We start from the raw sequence: 20325 nt of genomic DNA on the forward strand, positions 1-20325 counted from the left end.
CCAATCATTGCAGTCAGTAGAGTCTCAGCTGCCGAAAAACTAAACCTAAAAGACCTCTGTATTTTGAATTTGAGTGTAGTAACAGTTTTTCACCACATTCTTACATATGGCACCTTTAAAGCTGGAGTGCATACCGTTTTAATATAAACAAATCTACATCAGATTCTACATTGTCAATTCACACGAATTCATCTGTTGTCACCAGCCATCAATCCTACTTCACACTCGGGATTTTACCTGACAGAGACAGACACACACGTTGGAGTATGACTGAAAACACAAAGAACTACTAAATAAAGTTACACTGTTTTTGTACATGCAGCATTACATCAACAAACAACAAACAAAACAACTCTTTAGAAGTTAAGGCACATTGAGACGTCCCCTAACCACCTAACATTAAACTTCAAATGTCTTACTATTTAAGATCAAACATACATTCACCCTTGGGAGAGACAGAGAGATCAAAGAAACACACAGAGGACATTTTGTGTTTATTTTGGATTCATTTTGTTTCTTTTTTAGAAGATTCCCTAAGGAAAAAAAAGTGCACTGTGGAGGTGGATGTCCACTGAGGTGCAGTCATACATAATTTCTCCCCCTTCTTTTCATCCGTGTTACCATTTCCCTCCCTTCTCTCCCTCCATATTTAAGACTTGGCTCATGCTCCTCTCAGTCCACTCATCTGTAACCACTCTCCCTCTGCTTCAAACCGCTCTCTCTCTCTCTCTCTTTCTCTACATTTTCATTCTCAAAGCATTGTTCCCTTTTTATTTTATATCAGCACCCGAGGCTGAAACCGCATACCTGGAGTTGTGATTGGATTTCCACATATACATTAAAACGAGCGACGTCGTCGTGTATGTGCCCTGCATGTGTGCCAATGCATTCATCATTGATTAAGAAATCCTGTTTGCACCTGTGCTGCCCTGAGGTCTTGCCCGTGATATTGTAATTGATTTGTTTCGCTTAGCAGCCTGAAGGAGGGGGGGATAGCTGTGTGGGTGGGGACACACCAAATGCAATTTCCTTCATCTCCTTTAAGGGACAATTTAAACATGTTCTCGATCCTTGATGAACGTAATTGTTTTTTATTTTGCAGTTAATGATAGTGCACCTTTTCTTTTTCACTGTGATCAATCAAAGTCTGATGAGTTAGACTTCACCTAAATTGCAGCTGTTTAGTGTTTGGTATCAACACCAGTACCTCCACAAAACACTCACTTAAAGGTCCCATATTATGCAAAATCAACTTTTTAATCATTTAAATCCTTATATTTGGGACTCTGGAGGGATCTATCAGTCGATAAAGTGTGAAAAAAGATGACTCACTCATGTTTTTGTCATCCTCCTCAGTCTAAATACGTGATGTTGACTTCCGCACTCCTTAGGAGGTCACGAGACACTAAATTACTGGAATCGTTGTCTCGCGGAACTCCGCTTTATCCATAAACAGGCAACTGTCCGAAAACCGGAAGTCCGCAAGTCCGTGAAAAGTTCTATTCTTGGCTCCACAGTGCAGCACAGAGTCCTACACAAACTTCCAGCTTCAGACGATTTATCGGTCCAGTCGATACATGCTATATATGACGGCAATGTGCCTGCTAGAGCCTGCAAATGATCACTTTTCCAAATGCTAACTGTTTTTTGAACTGCTGTGGTGCTTCATCCCTATGGTATTTTGACCAAAGCATGTCACAGACATGTTCATTAGGACACCAGGGAACTAGGTTAACTTGGAGAAACAGGGTATAATATGGGACCTTTAACCATTTTCTACCACTTTATCCTCCACATGAGGGTCGCTGATGCCAATCCCAGTTGACATAGGGCGGAGAGCATGCAAACTCCATGCAGAAAGACCCAACAACACAAAACACCAAATTGTTTTGAAATAAAAAAGCTGGAGGATAGAAAACTTGATAAACTTATTGCCAGCCAATGCATCAAAATACACACCATATGTACACACACCATATTTGCATTCAGCAGTGATGGTAGTTCCCAAAGTTTTAAATGATGAATTTTCTCACAAGACCTATCTAATTTGTTTCGTTTAAGTGGGGCATTACAAAACAAACAAAGAAACAAAGTGTAAAGGTACGTTTGAACACGGCGCAAGTTAATGAATGTATAATGAGAGTCGCTCCTTAGAGATTCCGCGTCCCCGCTCCAACCCATTGTTGAAGGTGAGCAGTTGGAGTCCGACGGGAGAGGAGGTGGTGTAAAGAAAAGTTGAGAAAATGATTCATGAGAGAAGCTCACTTTACTTTACAAAGTTTCACTTTTAACAATGGCTCATAAAGCAATTCCACCATATGAGGTATAGGGAGGCCACAAAGTCCTGAAAGTCTTCTATCTTCATCAGAGCGACTGGAGCATTAGCTCCACTTCAATGAGAATGTCAGAGAGATAAAGAAACGGCACATTCATTACAGCCATTTGTTTCAACTGTGGTGTTTAAAGGATGAAAAAGATACTTGATAATGGTGACATATGGGTTTTGACCGGAATAAATGTCAGTCAGATATAACTGTTTTTCTTACACCAAAGAAAACAAAATGTCTTTTGTTTAAGGAGACGCTGAACTCTGTTGCTCGTCTCCTGTAGGAAGACATTTATGTTCATTAAGTGAATGACCGCAGCCTCTTGTGAACTTTGTGGTGTTTTCATCAGTCGGCTGTTTAATGTTTTACCTTTTGGTCTCTTTAGAGAAGTAGTTGTTTTAATTATTCTCTTCGGCTTTCTGCTTTTTGGATGTTCGAAACTGGTTGGCAGTTACCTTGCAGTTTTTTTTTTTTTAATTGAAAATCCAGGCTTTTCTCATTTTTGCAGATTGAAACTATATGCATGAAATTGGTGAAAGAAAGTGTACAAAAAATTAAATTAGCATTACAAAAGAGGCATGTTCTTTTTTTTAAAGAATATGACAAAGACTAGCAGGACAAAGTCCTGTGGCTTTATTTATGTTGTAGTATAAGTATACCAGTAGGTTTACTATTATGATTAAAACAAGTCACAAGTGGACACCCTCCATGGACTAATATCATTTTAAAGATAAACCAACTCTGTATTTAAAGCAGAGAGCTGTGTTTGATTTAGAAAAGGCCTTGATATGAATCACAGTATCGCTCTTTCAATTTCAACTCAAGTTACATAGTAATTGCAAAAGGGAATAAATGTCTCCTGATGGGTAGACATTTCTCAGATCACTGTAAACATTGGGATGTGTAAGCACATATACAGTTTGAGGCCCATACACGACAGAAGCCCAGGAGTCACCTTAAAGACGTTACTGAGAATGAAAAAGTTAAAAAGCCACAGAAAGAAGCTATACCTTCACTTGACAGGGATGAAGCGAGGACTCAGGTGAGCTGACAGCCAATTACCAACTCGTACACTGTCTCTGTGAGGAGATGAAAAACACCTTCAAAACAAGGAGGACAGACGGCGGCTGAAGTCACACTGGTGATTAGATGACGTCATGTTTATCCGTCTGAATAACGGTGCATTGTCCATCAACAGCTGACTCACGGGTGATTATTATATTGTCTTTTAATTCAACATTTCTCTTCCACCCACAACTCAGAACGACTATCGCAAGCTGTCCATGCAGTGTAAGGACTTTGTGGTGGGTGTGTTGGACCTTTGTCGAAACACGGAGGAAGTGGAGGCCATACTGAATGGTGACGTGGACCTGTGCCCCCCGAGGCCCTACAACCGACCCTGCCTCAGCCGCATCAAACTGAGCATCAAGTATGAAGTCAAAAAGGTACAAATGCAGTACATCACTGGAAATGCACTCCTTTCCTTTCCTTTCTGTCAATCTCCAACATAACAAAAAGTGGATAACAATTGTTTACAATGCACTCCTGCCTGAAAAATGCCATATAATAAATAATAAGTATGCTTTTTTGACTACGTTCTAACATAGAAACAAATCAAAATGTGGAATCATTAAATGTTATTAGTTTGATATGAGAACTTGTTCCCTATAGATGGAGGTGTTGTCCCTATTAATGAGGATAAGACCTCAGAGATGGAGAGCCAGGTGATTTTCTTTGGAGGATTATCGTTGTTGTTGTTTCAGCATGTGAAAATCCACAGATGTTCATTAATCAACTTCGGGTTGAAAATGTTTTTCAGTGTTTTAAATTTTTAATATATCCATCTAAAGTAAATTACTGTACCTACAATATGTGCCAAAGATTATTTGTTTCGAGGAGGCCTAACATGGAACCACGAGAGTTTTACACATGATTTGCAACGTTCTGACTCTGAGTTGTGTTCTTTGTGTTTGGCCTCAAAGGTCCACATGTAAACAACAAACTGGCCTCTGTGTCAGGAGTTAATCCCTGCTGAGAACAGGTTCTCTTAGTAAATGTCAAACCAAATCCCCTTTTCCCATTTCACCTTGCCATAATTCTCATTTTCACACACACACAGACACACACACAGAGAGACACACACACACAAACACAAACGCACTCTCTCTTGCTTGACCTTCAGTGTGTGTGTCTATGCTCAGTAGTACCTGTTTAAGCAGTGTTTTTATCCTGTACAAGAGACCCTGACAAATACTCTGGGAGCTAATTACAGTGGATGAAAAGAGGAGAGGAACGGACAACTCTCCATGGAGACCAGGTGGAGCATAACTGTGTAATGCATGTTGCTGGATGTAGGAAGGGTTCATGTCGTGGGTCTCTGGGTTGATAAAAAAATGTGAGAAGACCAAGTACGTGATGTCAATCACAAACTCTGATGAATGCTGAGAATCTGATAACTGAGGCCGACATGTGAAGAGGGAACATAAGAGACTGATGGAGGGAGAACACAAAGAGGCTAACGGAAATCAAGGGGGAGCAAGTTTCGCCGGAATTAACCTGTTACTCTGCTCTTAGATGTGAATGATTAACGATAAACAAACAAAGTTTGATTGTTCCACTATAGTTGACCGCCTATTGAGCATTGATTGCTCTGTTGTCCACATCCTTCCTCCTGCAGGAACAAAAACATTCATTTGCTCTTGTCTCGCCAGACCAGTGGTAGCTTTCATTTATCACGTCCTCTCTTGTAAGTAATATCATCAGCAGATGCTGCAATACCAGACCAAGCCTACGTGCTTCATCAGTCAACACGGAGTGCCTCTTATTTAAGGGCTGCTTTACTTTCATACACTGCATAGTAAATTGATTTCCCAATGTATTTCATGCCGGTTTTTTTTTTTTTTTTTTACTTTCTAAAGCCAAGTGGCAGCTGTGAAAGCCAGTGTGCTGTGAATAATGATTGTAATGAATACACAATAGGTTTGCTCTAAATAGAAAAGCAGCCTGCATGCACAGTCACATACCTGGGAAACCTTGGGTATTATCATAAACAGCACCACAAGCCCTCTTCATGAATACACTATCGTTTTGTGTTTTATTCGCTTTTAATGGATTGCATCAATTCCACTCAAAAGCAGTTGGTAGCGCCCTGAACGTGCACGTTTCGTGATAAAGACGGTGATTGGTGCTTGTGAAACATACTGTAAAGACTACCAGGATATTTGAGAGGGAAACACTGAATGACAAGATAGAAATTGACCATAAAAGCAAAATAGTGACAAAATAATGACTGGAGTTTCCTTCTTAAGTTTTCTTATTCCTTTATAGGGTCAGCTCCTGCTCCTAGACCTTTTGAGATATCTCCACTCTGCAACGTCCAGCCGGAACCGGTGTAGTGTGGAAATTGAAGATAGTGTTTCTGACCCTTGGATTGAATAGAAAGCGAAACTAAACCTTCACAGGTCACAAATTGTGTCCGATCTTCACGAAACTTACAGCGTACATGATCCTTGGACCAAGCAAGGAAGAAGTTACAGGAACAGGAAGTTAGCTCGTATATCAGGAACGCTTTCACGTATCGAAACCAAACTTTGTGCGTGAACTCGTGACTCCAATATGAGGAAGGACAAGATCTGAAAAATGAAGTATTGATGAAATTCTCAGCTGAAGCATCAACACACCCTATTCCACTAGCTCCTCGCATTAGTGAAATGCACCCGAGCAAGCACATTCTGCAGTTCCCCCGGAAATGCATTCTAGTTATTATTCAAATGTTATTTTTCATTCAGCGCCCATGAACCTATGGTGAGATCTTTGAGTTAGCCCTCAGCGCTCATCTCTCTTAGTCTATACTGTATGGCTGCTAATGGCTGGATTTTTAGAAGAAAAAGCAAACAAATAAATCAGTTGAACAGACAGAGGCTGATTTATTTCACAAATAAGGGTCAGGTCTTAATAGCCATGCTGTAATATCTGTTCATGTTTCACTCCTGGAAAGAGGAAGTGAAGCAGAACAGAGGAAACAAATTCAAAGAAGATCAATATTTTTGATTGATTACAGTCTTATTAGCTGAGCTCAGTTGTTACGTATGCCACAGTGATTCTTGACAAATGACCCCATTTTGCTTTCAGAGGCATTTTCAAGCAAAGCAGGAATGACCAAATATTGTAAGTTATACCACTGAAATTTAAATATCAAATAAAGTAATGTTCACTTGTCTTTGGAAACCTTTAACTTTTCAGATTCATCATCTAATGTTCAATGCTTCTGGTCAACAAAGTTCACCGTCTTCACCTCTTTATAATAATAATAAAAAAAGTAAAATAAATGAATTAAACGTATTTGTATAGCAATAATTCAGCCATTGCATTGCTCTCAACCAACTAACAGACACACAAAGGGCTGTTAATGCAGAGACGTTGATCCACCAATATTCCTCCCAGTGATCTCAGTGTCCAATGCAAGCAAACAGTAAGGATTTTGAAATGCATGCAGCCGTTTAGAAGGAAGAATGAGTCCAACTCTCTGGAGGTATATTTCTCATTTTACTTGGAGCTTTCTGTGCCCTCTCAGCTGATCAGTGAGAAATTATGCTAACTCCTGAGGGATCAGACTCAATCTTCCTCGGGGTGTGGACACATATCACAGTGTGATACACCACGCAGAGTCACGGATGAGCAGAGTCTCACCATGACTCAACCTATAAGCACGAGTATAACTCCTCTCTGGGTAATGCACAAAGAGCCATATTCTTCTATTTATCTGTTCTCTGCCACTTTTAATCACCAAAAATGTGAGTCTCAGGTTATAAAGGTATACTTTATTATTCTCTCAATGTTCTTCCCCCGTGCATCCATCTTCTTTATTCTTTTTTTATTATTACACCTTATTCTCCATTGCTAAACATTGTTTTCTCTCCCTCTTTCTTCAGTTTGTTGCTCATCCTAACTGTCAGCAGCAGCTGATGACAATCTGGTACGAGAACCTGCCTGGTCTGAGGCAACAGTCCGTCGGGGTGAAATGCTGGACCGTGCTGGGAGTCACTGTGGGTTTGCCCTTCCTGGCCATTGCTTACTGGATAATGCCATGTAGCAAGGTATGGACACGTACTGTAGCTATAGTTATCACACACACACACACACACACAGTGAGAGCATAGGGGCGTGACTAACTCAACCCACTCACCAGGATCATTGTGTTTCTATTGTATGTTTCTGCAAACCACAAATATGTGTGAGCTCACTTTTATTACCAGAGGTGATCGCTTTATGACAGCAAGGGAACATTTAATCAGATAAATAGTAAGAAAAAAGTACTGGTGTATTTATACGTATATTACCAAATGTTTGCGAGAAACCGATCAACTATATCACTCGTTTGTTCAGACTCGGCTGTTTATCACAGATCTTGTTTCAATTGAAGTACCCTGAAATGAGCTTCCCCCGCGTTTCACAGACCAGCAGTCGTCAGTGATGTCTACAGATGTGAATAGAAATGTGATTTTGTTTTGCTTTTGACAGGAAAATGAGGACATGATTACCATTTTGTGTTAATGAAAGTGGTAAGATTTCGGCACAGGTGCTTTTTTGAGCCTCAAGTTTTTATGCACCTGTTTAGGAGTAGGAGGAGTATCATGCTTTTCCCCTCATACACTCTTAGAAATAAGGATTCCAAAAGTGTTCTTCTACAAGGGCTGGGGTTCTACCTGGAACCATTTGTTTTAACACTGTAACACTAATGGTTCCAGTAACAACCATTTTGATCCAGAGAGCCTTTAAAACCCCTTTCCTGAATAAAGGGTTTGATAAGGGTTCTCCTATTAGGACAAGCCGAAGAACCTATATATGGTTCTATTTAGCACCTGTATTACTAAGAGTGTAGTGTCAAAGTCCATTGAATGTAGCAGAGTTAAAACACACCGATGTGTCCTCATAATACCTCAAAAGCCATTAAAACACAGCCCATTACAGGGTTAACACAGCAATGTTTGGCCTGCAACTGGTCTCAGACCATTTCTCCAAATGTACAGTACTTCATCATCCTCAGCTATAGTTAGAATAACTTGTGTTATCGAGCGTTTGCAGCCCCATTACAGTTCTGTTACAGGCCGCTCTAACATTTCTCCATCCAGAATCAACTGTGTCTGAGTGTTGTTGGTATTTTACTGCACCTTTATAATGTGGCTTTCGTGGGACAAATCACCTCCACTGTAAAATGTGCTATCAGGTTTAACGCCCTGTAGGTCCTATGGCCTCAAATGTTGAAAGTGTGGCCACATTTCATGGTAATTCATCCACTGGTTGTCATCATAGAGGCAGGCCATAATGATGAGCGTGGCTTAAAACATTACAGATTTGTGATTGAAAGAACACTGTCTCATCACTGCTTGATTAAAGGACACTGGAGCACTTTATTACATTGTGTTAATACTCCATCAAGCAAATTATAATCTCTAAAATGACATCGTATATGACAGAGCTGAGTAAATGCTTCTGCAAAATGACTTGTCCATCAAGATAATCCTCTCCCTCTTCATCAACCGCTGAGTGTGTACGGGCCTCTGCATTTGTTTCAGAAACAGGTTTCAGGGTCTCTGAGTGTCAGGTATGACTAATGAAGAAGTCACTTTCCAGACTGTGAGAGTAAGAGAAAGAGAAAAGATGCTGGTGACAAGACTGTGCGTGAGTGGATGTGGAGTCGTCATAGCTGTGAGAGAGTACGTCTCCACCAGTGGATTTAATCAAGAGACATATACGCCACTGCAGATCTTGCTGTGTCACAAGTATTTGTTAATGTGGAGTGTGTGTGCATGTGTGTGCACAGACACACGTGCATAATTACATTTGATTATGAATCAAGCAGCAGACAACCCTGTTTGACTCAGTCATTTTCTGATGCAGCTGAGGTAACGGGGGGAAAAAAACACCTTTTAACTGTGTATTATTACTAGTATACTATTAGTAGTGGAAAAAGTAGTTGACGTAGGAGTATTAAAATGAAGGCTAGTTCATTAATGAAAATAGAAATTTGAGATTATATTAAAGGTCCTATATTATGCAAAGTCAACTTTATAATCATTTTTAATACTTATATTTGGGACTCCGGAGGTCCTACCAGTCCCCAAAGTGTGAAAAAAGATGACTCACTCATGTTTTTGTGGTCCTCCTCAGTCTAAGTACATGAGATAAAACACGCAGTGTTGACTTCCGAACTCATTGGGCGAGGGCAACGACATCCGAAAACCAGATGTCCACAAAGTCCACAAAAAGATCTATTCTTGGCTCCATAGTGCAGCACAGAGTTCTACACAAACTTCCAGCCTCAGAGGATTTATCTGTCCAGTGGATACATGTTATATATGACGGCAATGTGCCTGCTAGAGCCTGCAAATGATCACTTTTCTAAATGCTAACTGCTGTTAGCTCCCAGTAGCCTCTGTGGCTGATGTTATTTCCTGTCCCGTAAGTTTCGTTCAAAATTTTTTTTTAAGGTGGACCTAAAGAGATACTACTAAACAGACTGTTCTGAACAGGGCTGTTTTGGCAGAGTGATTGAACTGCTGTGGTGCTTCATCCTTATGATATTTTGACCAAAGCATGTCACAGACATGTTCATTAGGACACCAGGGAACTAGTTTAACTTGGAGAAATAAGTTATAATATGAGTCCTTTAAAACAGAACTGGGAAAAGGATAACAAGGCAAAATGGGTGTTTGTGCACAGTTGACAATAATGTAATGCCTTATCAGCAGAAGACAATAAGGTATATTAAATTGGATTTGATAATGAAACTGATAAAGACCGAGTGATTCAGGACAGAGAAAGGCTGCAGCGAGAGCGCTTTGATGTGTCGCGGTTGCCCTCGAACACCTGGTGCTAATCATGCAGTTTTGTTCTGCTCGTCTCATCAAAGGCTCGTGTCTTACTGCTCATAATTCTGTCAATTTGTCGACCACGGCACAACACATCATTATCAGAACCCCAAAGCACATTACAATTCATGTCAGCGAGGAGAGCTGAAGGTTGATGTATATGTTGCTCTAAGATAAGCAGTATAAGTCATGGGAGGCGAAAGAGAAATGAAACGTGAACGTACTGTAATGTCTGTGGGAAATCTCACAGGAGAGACAGATGCATATTTTAATATAGAAAGTTGCTTACTGATTGGAACAGGTGAAAAAGCGTGCGGGGGGGGGGGGGGGGGAGCATTGCCATGCAGAGTCTCTCGTTCATTCACCCTCTACCGCTTTGTCCTCCACATGAGGCTCACGGGGGTAATGTACACACACATGAGAATATGCTGCCGCCCCTGAGTGACAGAAAAGAAATGAAACATGGACAGGAAGGAAAACATGGTAAGTGAAATAAAACACCTGGGAGACGATATCATGCTCCCCCTCCTCCTGTGACGAGCAGCATGCTTTTTGTCAAAGATGACCTCCATCTCGAGTTTGGTAAAAATGTATTCAACGCAGAAAAACAGCTTCACAGCGAAAAAAGCTTGTTGTGATTTATTATTAATGAAATAATTAGAGCGTCAGCATTAATATGACCATTGCAGAGAAATACTTTCCATACAAAATATGCTGAATTTATGATGCCAGCTCTATTTTTCTGTTTTCTTTATACTTTTGGCTCAGTGTTATGCTGTTGATGATCTGTGACTTTGTTTTAAATGGAATATTATATGTTTATTTCTCCAGCACAGATTTACAGTGACTCATTATATGCAGTAGTGATAGTGATAGTGATGTAGGTTGGGGGATTTTATTGACCCGCTATGAAAGCTAACCGGACCCAACCGTCCTGTAAATCTATGTTAATTACAACCGGAAACAGACTGAATGCCTGCAAATTTAGCAATGATCCATTCATCCAATTATGTATTTTAGGCTTTATTTATCTTATTATAGAACTACAATTATCTGGAGATCTCACTCTAAAGGGCTCTCCTGGCTGCTGATATATAGATATTTCCACATCCCGGTCATAATTATGTGCAGGAGGAGGTTAAATAAATAGACAAAATAAACATGTAAATTATTACACCTATGTTTAATTCTAAGAAAAAGCCTGTTCTTATATGCACTTCCAGCACATGACCCACTGAACTTGCTTGAGGCACTGGCTTGCTGGAATAAACAACACCACTCAAGTCAGCATGGAGAGGAGAGAGCAGAGCAGTGATCCGTCCAGAAAGATATGTTTGGCGCCGGTGGAGTATAAACAATAGCTATGGATACCCCTTAAAGGATGATATAAAACATAGATGAAGTCTCACTCTGTGTGTGAGTGTGCACACGTATACTGTACACTATATACTACAGGCAATAAATCATTCATAGTTTATTTATAATAGCCATTTTTTGACCGACTCACCTGAACTTTTTGTATTTTCTTCTGTATAAGTCCACCCAAACCCTCTTGGCCTGCTGGCCAACTCACGTTATCACGAGTATGCAGGTACAGCACACTGTATGTCTGAGACTAGATGAATAATACAAGTAAATCCTCAGGATGTACACACAGTTTCACTGGAGCAGAGGGAGGTAGTTGGACCAAGAGTGAATCTGTTATTCTGACACATTTCCAGCTGCACTTGCCTTGTGCGTGCACCAAGAACCAGCATAAGTACTTAATATAACTTGAATTAAAGTAGAGTAAAAACACAAAACAGTTTAAAAGAATATACAAAATACACATTTTAAATCAATATAAGGATGATGAACAGCAGTTTATTCCAGGACGGTGATGGGAATGGCAGTGTTTAAAGCCGGACACAGTCTTGTGTTATACATTAAGAACTAAAGTTCTGTTCTTGGCTCCACAGTGCAGCACAGAGTTCTACACAAACTTCCAGCCTCAGAGGATTTATCTGTCCAGTGGATACATGTTATATATGATGGCAATGTGCCTGCTATAACCTAAATGATCACTTTTCCAATTTCTAACTGCTGGTTCTGTGTAGCATTGTCTCTGAAAAAAAAGAATGCCAAACCACACAGTATTACCTTTATTCAAAAACATTCACAACTCAGTGATTTCTGGGATCGGCTTGTTTTGTTTATCTTTCCAACTTCATCCCTCTCACTCAAGGCAATTTTTTATTCTGTGTCCATTTCTCTTGTAAAGTGTCTAAATTTCTGTTTTGTCAGCGATGGCACCCAACAGGTATCCAAGGATTTCTGTTACAACTATTTGACCACAAACAGAGGGAGTACAAGTCTACGACTGTATTTTAGGTCATTTGCCTAATCGTAAGGGACAAATATTGCTGGCTTGATTTTCTGGGTTTTTTTTTTATCTGCCATTTATTTATATTGCAGTGGGCTGAATTATATCATCATGTGATTTGTTACCACCTTTGTGAATTCTGATTTCGTGTCAAAGCACAGTTCAGGAGCGCCGAGTTATCCAGGGTTCCTTGAACGTGCCGTGTCTGTCACTCAGTTCAGCTAAAGTGCCTGTTGTGTTACTGTGATTGTCAGAGAGTCATAGTGGGTGTGTGCTCCTGTCTCTCTGTGTCTATATATTTATACCAGCTTCTCACAATCAGTCTGACAATGAGAAGTTGTACATGTTGCTCTCACACTCTCATATTAGCTAATGGCATTTTCATTTTATTTCATTATGTTCCTGCAGGCTGTCATCTGTTTTATCTCACAAGCTCTGTTTAGGGAGTTTTAATTATTTCACGCACACTCAAGACATTAATTAGATTCTTCTCTTGCACCTCTGTCCTTCTCTTTCGTCCTTTCCACCACTTTCTTCTCTCGGGACATTCAAACCCAGGTCACCACAAGACATAAAATCCAGTTGCTGCACACAGGAGCGCGGTTAATCAGTAATGGAATGGCTGGACGTAATTGAATAGTCGTCCTTAATCTTTGTCACTGTGGATGCAAAAAAAACTGTCTCACTTACAAAATATTAGATAAATTACAAAGCAAAGGGCTCCTTCTAATGTGTTCTTGCTCTTCCGTCCACAAGCAACAGTGAGTGGATCCTTTACGGCCCAACCTCTCCCAGGGTTCATTGTGCGACAGAGTTGAGCGTTTTGCCAGGAAATAATTGTGGCCAACAAACAACAAAATGTCCAAAAACACCCTTTTAAAGCTCCAGTGAGTAACTTCTGTTGCCAAAGCACTGCAAGTCTCACCCGCACCCCCCTCAACAAGGAGCACACAGAATGAGCAGTGAATCAAATAGACTAAAGGTATTTTTTTATGATCGTTTCTCAGCTTGGGCTTAAAAACAAGCCGGCGGAAGTAAAACAGACTGAGCTTCTGCAGTGAGTGACAGATACGCTGCTGTGAGGACGACACGTCTTCTCCTGCTGCAGCTTTGTGGCACACACTCAGAGGTTGCCTGCACGAGGCACGATTATCAGGGTAGAAGGCAGGGAGTGACATTAGACCTTCCCCGCTCCTCAGGTGTAGCCTGCAGAGCTGTCTGAAAGAACAACGCACATTCCAACCATTTGCTGCTGGGGCTGAACTATTTTGAAAAATATTTATTTTATGTTGGGGTTTTTTTTTTAACCATTACTGTAATTTCATATGCATCCATCCATGGTCTACCGCTCTATCATCCACATGAGGGTTCGCAGGGGGTGCTGTGCCTATCTCAGCTGACGTAGGGCGATAGGTGGTAGGAGGTACACCCTGGACAGCTCACCTGTCCATCGCAGGGCCACATATAGAGACTAACAACAATTCTCTCACACCTACGGTAAATTTAGAGTGACCAATTCACCTAATCCCCATATTGCATGTTTTTGGACTGTGGGAAGAAGCCGGAGAACCCGGAGAACATGGGAAGGACAGGCCAACTCCTTGCAGAAAGGCCCTTGTTCCAACCGGGGCTCCAACCCAGGGATCACGGGTCTTCTTGCTGCAAAAGCGAGAGCGCGAACCACTACACCAACTGCGGGCCTGCAATTTCATATCATTTCCTAACATCTTGACCTTCCTCAGTGCCTCAGTGTCCCACAAGCTTCTTACAAATGGTTCCACGCAACTGTGCAACTATTCCACTTTGACATGGTTGCGTTGATTCTGAGGTTAATATACAACAGGTAGCCTCCTCCATCAGCACAGTGCCCTACTGCTGCTTTCAAGTCACGTGTTCGTAACGGCCACAGTCTTGGCAGTTAGAAAATCGTGTTTCATCACTTTGGGATATTATCCTAAATGCAATTAACATTATACCCTACAGTAGTTGCTATGCTTCTGCATTCCTTCATTCAGTCGTGACTTGAAAAACAAAGAATTTCCTTGGGCAACGCAAACGCAGAGCACTGCTGTACACAGAGACGCAGAGAGTCACGATATCGCACAGTTGTTTGTATTTAAAAGTCACGCACTGCAGCTTTAAATGTAGCTGCAAGGCTTCAACTCAACTGAATAGCTAACAGTACAAATGGGCTGTTACATACTATAGTGATCTGCACTACATCCACCTACAGGTCCACTGTTAGCTGACACCAGTAACGAGATAGAGAAATCCTCCACAGACATTTTGGTTGAGCCTTTTTGGTCGACTGTATGTGGCCAACAAAGTGCACCTGTCTGAGTAGACAGCTTCCACTGCATTAGGACACAGCTTAAATATGGAATCACAATCACCTACATGTACCCAGCTGTTCAGAGTAGCCGTCTGTCTGCGTTATGTGTACTGTATGTCACGTTTGATTCTTCCTGGCGAAAATATGCTGGGGAAGAACGGAGGTCACAGCAGCTCAAGCCCTGTCTACCGAGGTTTCCATTTTACACTAAACCTCTTTTACTTAGTCTCCATGTAACTGGTGCCAGCAGCCAGCATTTCAGCCGGAGCAGAGACGATCAGCTCTTGTCACAATCAAACTGATAAAAAAAAAAGAACCCCCTGGGCTCTGCTGTCTTCGTGTGTATAGTGAGAGGCCTGATCTAGGTTGACTATCTCATTTATCTGAGGAGTGAAATTGATCATCCTTGCAGAGTGGAAGAAATGAAGACTGATCTCAGTATTCGGAGGCATTTTGGACTAGGTTTTTACAGGGTTAAGATTCACCAGACAACCTCTTCCCGGCGTGGTTTAGTAGTGTGTGGCATTGGCGCAGCTATCAAATCTTATGTGTTACTGTGCATGCAGAGAGTAGCGATATCCTGTGGGTAGGTAATATTGAACACAGCGGGTTTAGAGTGTAGCAAATGTTGGGATCTCAGAAGTCTGTATGGGGCTTGGAAGTGGGTGTATTATTCGTCTGTATGTGTGTATTTGTCAATCTTTGGCATATTTTTTAATGCAATTATGAAAGGGTCCCTGCGTGGTGGCATGTTTAACACTCCTTACATTCTTGCCATATGGTGCATTTCAACAAGCTCTTGATTTGTTTGGCATCCTTTTACTCTGGCATTATGTTGCAGTGAAGGTGATCGGTGGTTAAGCACGTCCACAGTTGTCAGCAGATGTTGTTGTTTACCTGTTGAGATGGCTGTGCAGTGGTGCTTTTCAAATTTTGATCTCTTAGGATCAGAATCTCAGTGTCAGACATTTTTGGGGTGTTTTTTGTTCAAAGACGTTTGTTGAACGTTACTTTGACACAGACGTAATTTGCAGGCAAACACAACAACAACAACTGGAACTGATCATCACTGAGTGAAATCTTGCGTTGAAATGTGGTTTGTCGTTCTATTGCGATGCAGAGTGCATTACAGTGATGTGAACCTTAAATCTTCAGGACTCGCCCTCTATGCAGAATACAAGCTCTTAGCCTCTGGCAGATGATATTATGCCCCCCACTGTAAACTCAACCATTTGAAAAATTAATTTGCACCTACTTCTACCAAACACTGAAACAATGCTTGAGGCTGAAGGGATTGTGCAATAGTTTCATGATGTTTTTATCCACGGGAGTGTGCAGTGTAAATAGAGAATGTGCAGTTTTTCCATTACATTTATGTTGTAATTTCACTGTAAATATAAAGCATTTATGTGCTCCCCTATGGCAAAAGTATCATAGTGTAATACTGCTATTTGAAAGAGATGGAAGTGCAGGTTATAGTTGTAATCCACAAATACATAGTGGAACAAATTGTTCCTTCTCACCTCCAGATCGGTCAGATCCTGCGAAGCCCCTTCATGAAGTTTGTGGCTCACGCCGTCTCCTTCACCGTCTTCTTGGGTCTGCTGGTCGTCAACGCGTCCGACCGCTTCGAGGGCGTCAAGAACCTGCCCAACGAGACCATCACAGACCATCCACGGCAGGTGTTCAGGGTCAAGACCACGCAGTTCTCCTGGACAGAGATGTTGATCATGAAGTGGATTTTGGGTAAGTGGCATTGTGAAAATCTGCACCGTTGCGGTCCATTAAAATGCAAATACTGTTGAGCTAATCAAAACAGATGATCCATCACGATAACAAACAACCTTGACATGTCATGGAAGAGACATGTCGTGTTTTATTCAATACGGATGTATTTTATCACTTCAAAGTATCCATTTGCCCCCTGATGTATACAGATATGTAAATCATTAAAGTTCCTGGAAAGTTCTGTGAACTTCTGACCAACTTTGATATGAGGCTGAATTAAAGATTAATCCGGCACTATATAATAACCAAGTGGATGAAAGCCAAGGTTATGGCAACACAACAGGGTCATTCACTTTCATCAGTCAAGGATCAAATAGAGGTTTCCTGGCTGGAAACAGCAGAGGCCAGATGTACTGAGGCAGTAGTCATGCTGAGTCCTAACAACGAGCTGGAGGGGGATTTGGAGGTTCATCTGAGACGTGGTGCTGGGGAAATACGAGTGGGAGGGATGTAGAAAAAAGAGAGAGAGATAGGAGCGGGGTCTATGGGAGGGTGAAACATGACAGGCATACATCATGGCGAATGCAGAGGACAAAGGAAAAACAACAACCGACTTGACACATGTATAGTCCGTGGCAATATCTGTCAGACCTCAGCTGTTTCCCCATCTGCTGAGTCTCCTCTTATTTCAATCTGTCCACCCATAATGTAACATTATGTGTTTGGTTTGTGGCACACAGGGTTGTTTTTATTTGTTTACGTGTAATGACACCATTTTTCTTTTTCCATCCCTGTTCCTTTTGGCAGCAGGTGCTCATACCGTGCGTGTGTGTGTGTGTGTGTGTCAGTGTGTGTCAGTGTGTAGTGGCGTATGTAGATCAGGGTAATTGTGATTCTCGCAGCATGATTTGAAGGTAATTAAAGAGCTGACACCATTTAAGTCATGTTTTCCTGTTTAGGATTCAAATGGAGAATCACAGAGAGTGTGTATGTGGTGTGTGTATGTGGGCCACAACTGAGACACAAGTGGGGATGTCTGGGTGATTGAGTCGGAAATAAATTCTGTGTCATTGGGTTTATATCTGTGCAAACATATTTTCTACCTAATTATTGCTCCTTATTTCCTGTTTCCTGAATCCTCTGCACAAATCTTACAAGACTACCACAGTCATGTAAAAAAAACGCCTGCGATAATCTTGCTCGACTGCAAAACAAGCAAACAGAGGAGTCTGCAGATTTGTTTGTTAATCTCTTGTTGCTCTCTGTGGCGTAGAACCAGAAATATAATACTTCCGCGCGACACTTTTTCAGATTCTCTGGTGTCGTGATTGTTTGCTCAGGAGGGTGTACGGTTTGTCTGTGTCCTCCGTTGTCGCAGCAAAGCAACAAAGCGTCACTACTGCTGTTTTTCTTCTGGTGAGCAAAGAGGGCATGGATGCAGACCAAGCTGTTCTGGCAACTTGGTAATCTCTTCAAACTGCCTGCCTGATGCACCTCTCGGCTGTGTGTTCTCAACTGGAACTGCATTTTAATATTCAAGTTTGAATTATCACCGACAACTGAACCACAGAGTGGCACTGTGTGGTCATGTTGAATAAAAAGTGCATTCATGCAACTATTTTGGGGAACATTTTTTTTACTGGGCATGTGTATTTTCCATTTAGTCCATCCATCTGAGTTTATTGTATTGACGTGTTGATCTGTACAGTATGTGTGTACGTCTCTCGTTCCTCAGGCATGATTTGGTCGGAGTGTAAAGAGATATGGAGTGATGGCCCCAGGGAATACGCGATGCATCTTTGGAATGTCCTGGATTTCGGCATGCTCTCCATCTTTGTAGCGTCCTTCACGGCACGCTTCATGGCGTTCCTCAAGGCAACCAAAGCTCAGCAGTATGTGGATATGCATGTGCCGGACGATGACCTCAGCAATGCCTCGCTACCTGACGAAGTCGCTTACTTCACTTATGGTAAGTCACTCGCGCACACAGGTTTGGGCAGCTGCTCCCCTCAGGACACCATTTTGGTTTCCTTTAAAGGGGAAATATTATACCCTATTTCTCCAAGTTAAAGGAGTTCCCTGGTGTCCTAATGAACATGTCTGTGACATGCTTTGGTCAAAATACCATAAGGATGAAGCACCACAGCAGTTCAATCACCCTGCCAAAACAGCCCTGTTCAGAACGCTCTATTTAGTAGTATCTAATTAGGTCCACCTTAAAAAATAATAATTAAAAAAAAGTAAAACGAAACTTAAGGGACAGGAAATGACATCAGCCACAGAGGCTACTGGGAGCTAACAGCAATTTGCATTTGGAAAAGTGATCATTTGCAGGCTCTAGCAGGCACATTGCCGTCATATATAACATGTATCCATTGGACAGATAAATCCTCTGAGGCTGGAAGTTTGTGTAGAACTCTGTGCTGCACTGTGGAGCCAACAATAGAATACCGTTGCCCTCGCCAGCACTCTCGCGTGTTTTATGGACAAAGCACAGCTCCGCGAGACAACAATTCCAGGAATTTACCGCATTGTGACGTCCCAATGAGTGCGGAAGTCAACAGTGTGTGTTTTATCTCCTGTACTTAGAATGAGGAGGACCACAAAAAGATGAGTGAGTCATATTTTTTAACACTTTGCCGACTGATAGGACAACCAGTGTCCCAAATATAAAGATTTAAATGATTAAAAAGTTGATTTTGCATAATGTGTCCCCTTTACATTGGATAGCCTTAACAAAGTGTTATACAAAATCTTAACCATAACCATCACCCAAACCTTAACCTATAATCACAATTTATACTGTATCTTAGCCCCAAACATAACCAGCTCCTCAGAAATGAGGTTCTGGCCCTGACAAAGTCACTGTCCTACAGAGGTAACATAATAAAAACAGTCACTGATAATGAGAAGCAGTGTTTCCCAAAGGAGAAGAAGAATGTTCAAAAATGCATGCATTCACAAAAAACTGAGCAGTGTAGATCAGAGTGTGTTTGTCATTTAAGATATAAGTGTTATCACTCTCCTTAAGGGCTCAAGTGAGATCCAATGCCTACATTAGATATCCTGCCTTGTACTTTCGGGATATTAAACAAATCAGGAAGGCACTGAAGAACACGAGCATCATTCAACCTTCACTTCCAGATTCAAATCACTGCTGTCGCCGTCAATGCTATGCTGGTCTGACCACGTCACAGTGGCCTGTGGAGGAACCCTCATCAGTGCTGTCATCTGCTGGTCTGATTCTGTCATGACACATGAGCAATGAAAGTGCTTTCTGAAGTGTCAGATGCAATGCCTCGTCGTCTCTATTTCCCTCTTCACATCTGCACTGACAGTCCACATGTGGACATGCAGTGGACGTTATTCTCTGCTCACTACCTGATAATCCCAGCTTCACAGATCAATCTGCGTGTTAGCGGCTCTTTCCCTATTGATTTTCCTTTCATCAATGTGTCCGTTCCGATCAACTGTCCTCTCCATCTCTGTGTCTCTGTCTGTGCCTCTTTTTATGTTCTTCTCTCTCTGTTCTTTTACACAGACACACTGTCCTTTTATCTCCTCTCACTCTGATACGCGCCCTCCCTTACCCTCTCCCTCCTCTCTCTAACTTTACTCTTTTCCATTTTTTTTACTTAATCCATCTTCTTACAGTGTTTTCATCCCTCAAAGCACATTGTATTAAAAGCCAGAATTATGCTCTCT

At 41.5% G+C, this 20325-nt stretch overlaps 1 protein-coding gene across 3 annotated transcripts in view; it reads left to right on the forward strand.

The window, feature by feature from the left end:
* trpc7b (transient receptor potential cation channel, subfamily C, member 7b) overlaps positions 1 to 20325 on the forward strand; it is a gene marked incomplete at both ends in the record, with an annotated part of 53488 nt that overhangs the window by 10707 nt on the left and 22456 nt on the right. For all 3 annotated transcript variants that reach the window (XM_083891576.1, XM_083891577.1, XM_083891578.1), the window contains 4 exons: positions 3590 to 3772; positions 7259 to 7423; positions 16422 to 16638; positions 18356 to 18589. In XM_083891576.1, coding sequence (XP_083747702.1) covers positions 3590 to 3772; positions 7259 to 7423; positions 16422 to 16638; positions 18356 to 18589 — 799 coding nt within the window. The remainder of the gene's footprint in view (positions 1 to 3589; positions 3773 to 7258; positions 7424 to 16421; positions 16639 to 18355; positions 18590 to 20325) is intronic.

The sequence above is a fragment of the Microchirus variegatus genome, assembly GCF_963457635.1.
Source record: "Microchirus variegatus genome assembly, chromosome: 6".
NCBI lineage: Eukaryota > Metazoa > Chordata > Actinopteri > Pleuronectiformes > Soleidae > Microchirus > Microchirus variegatus.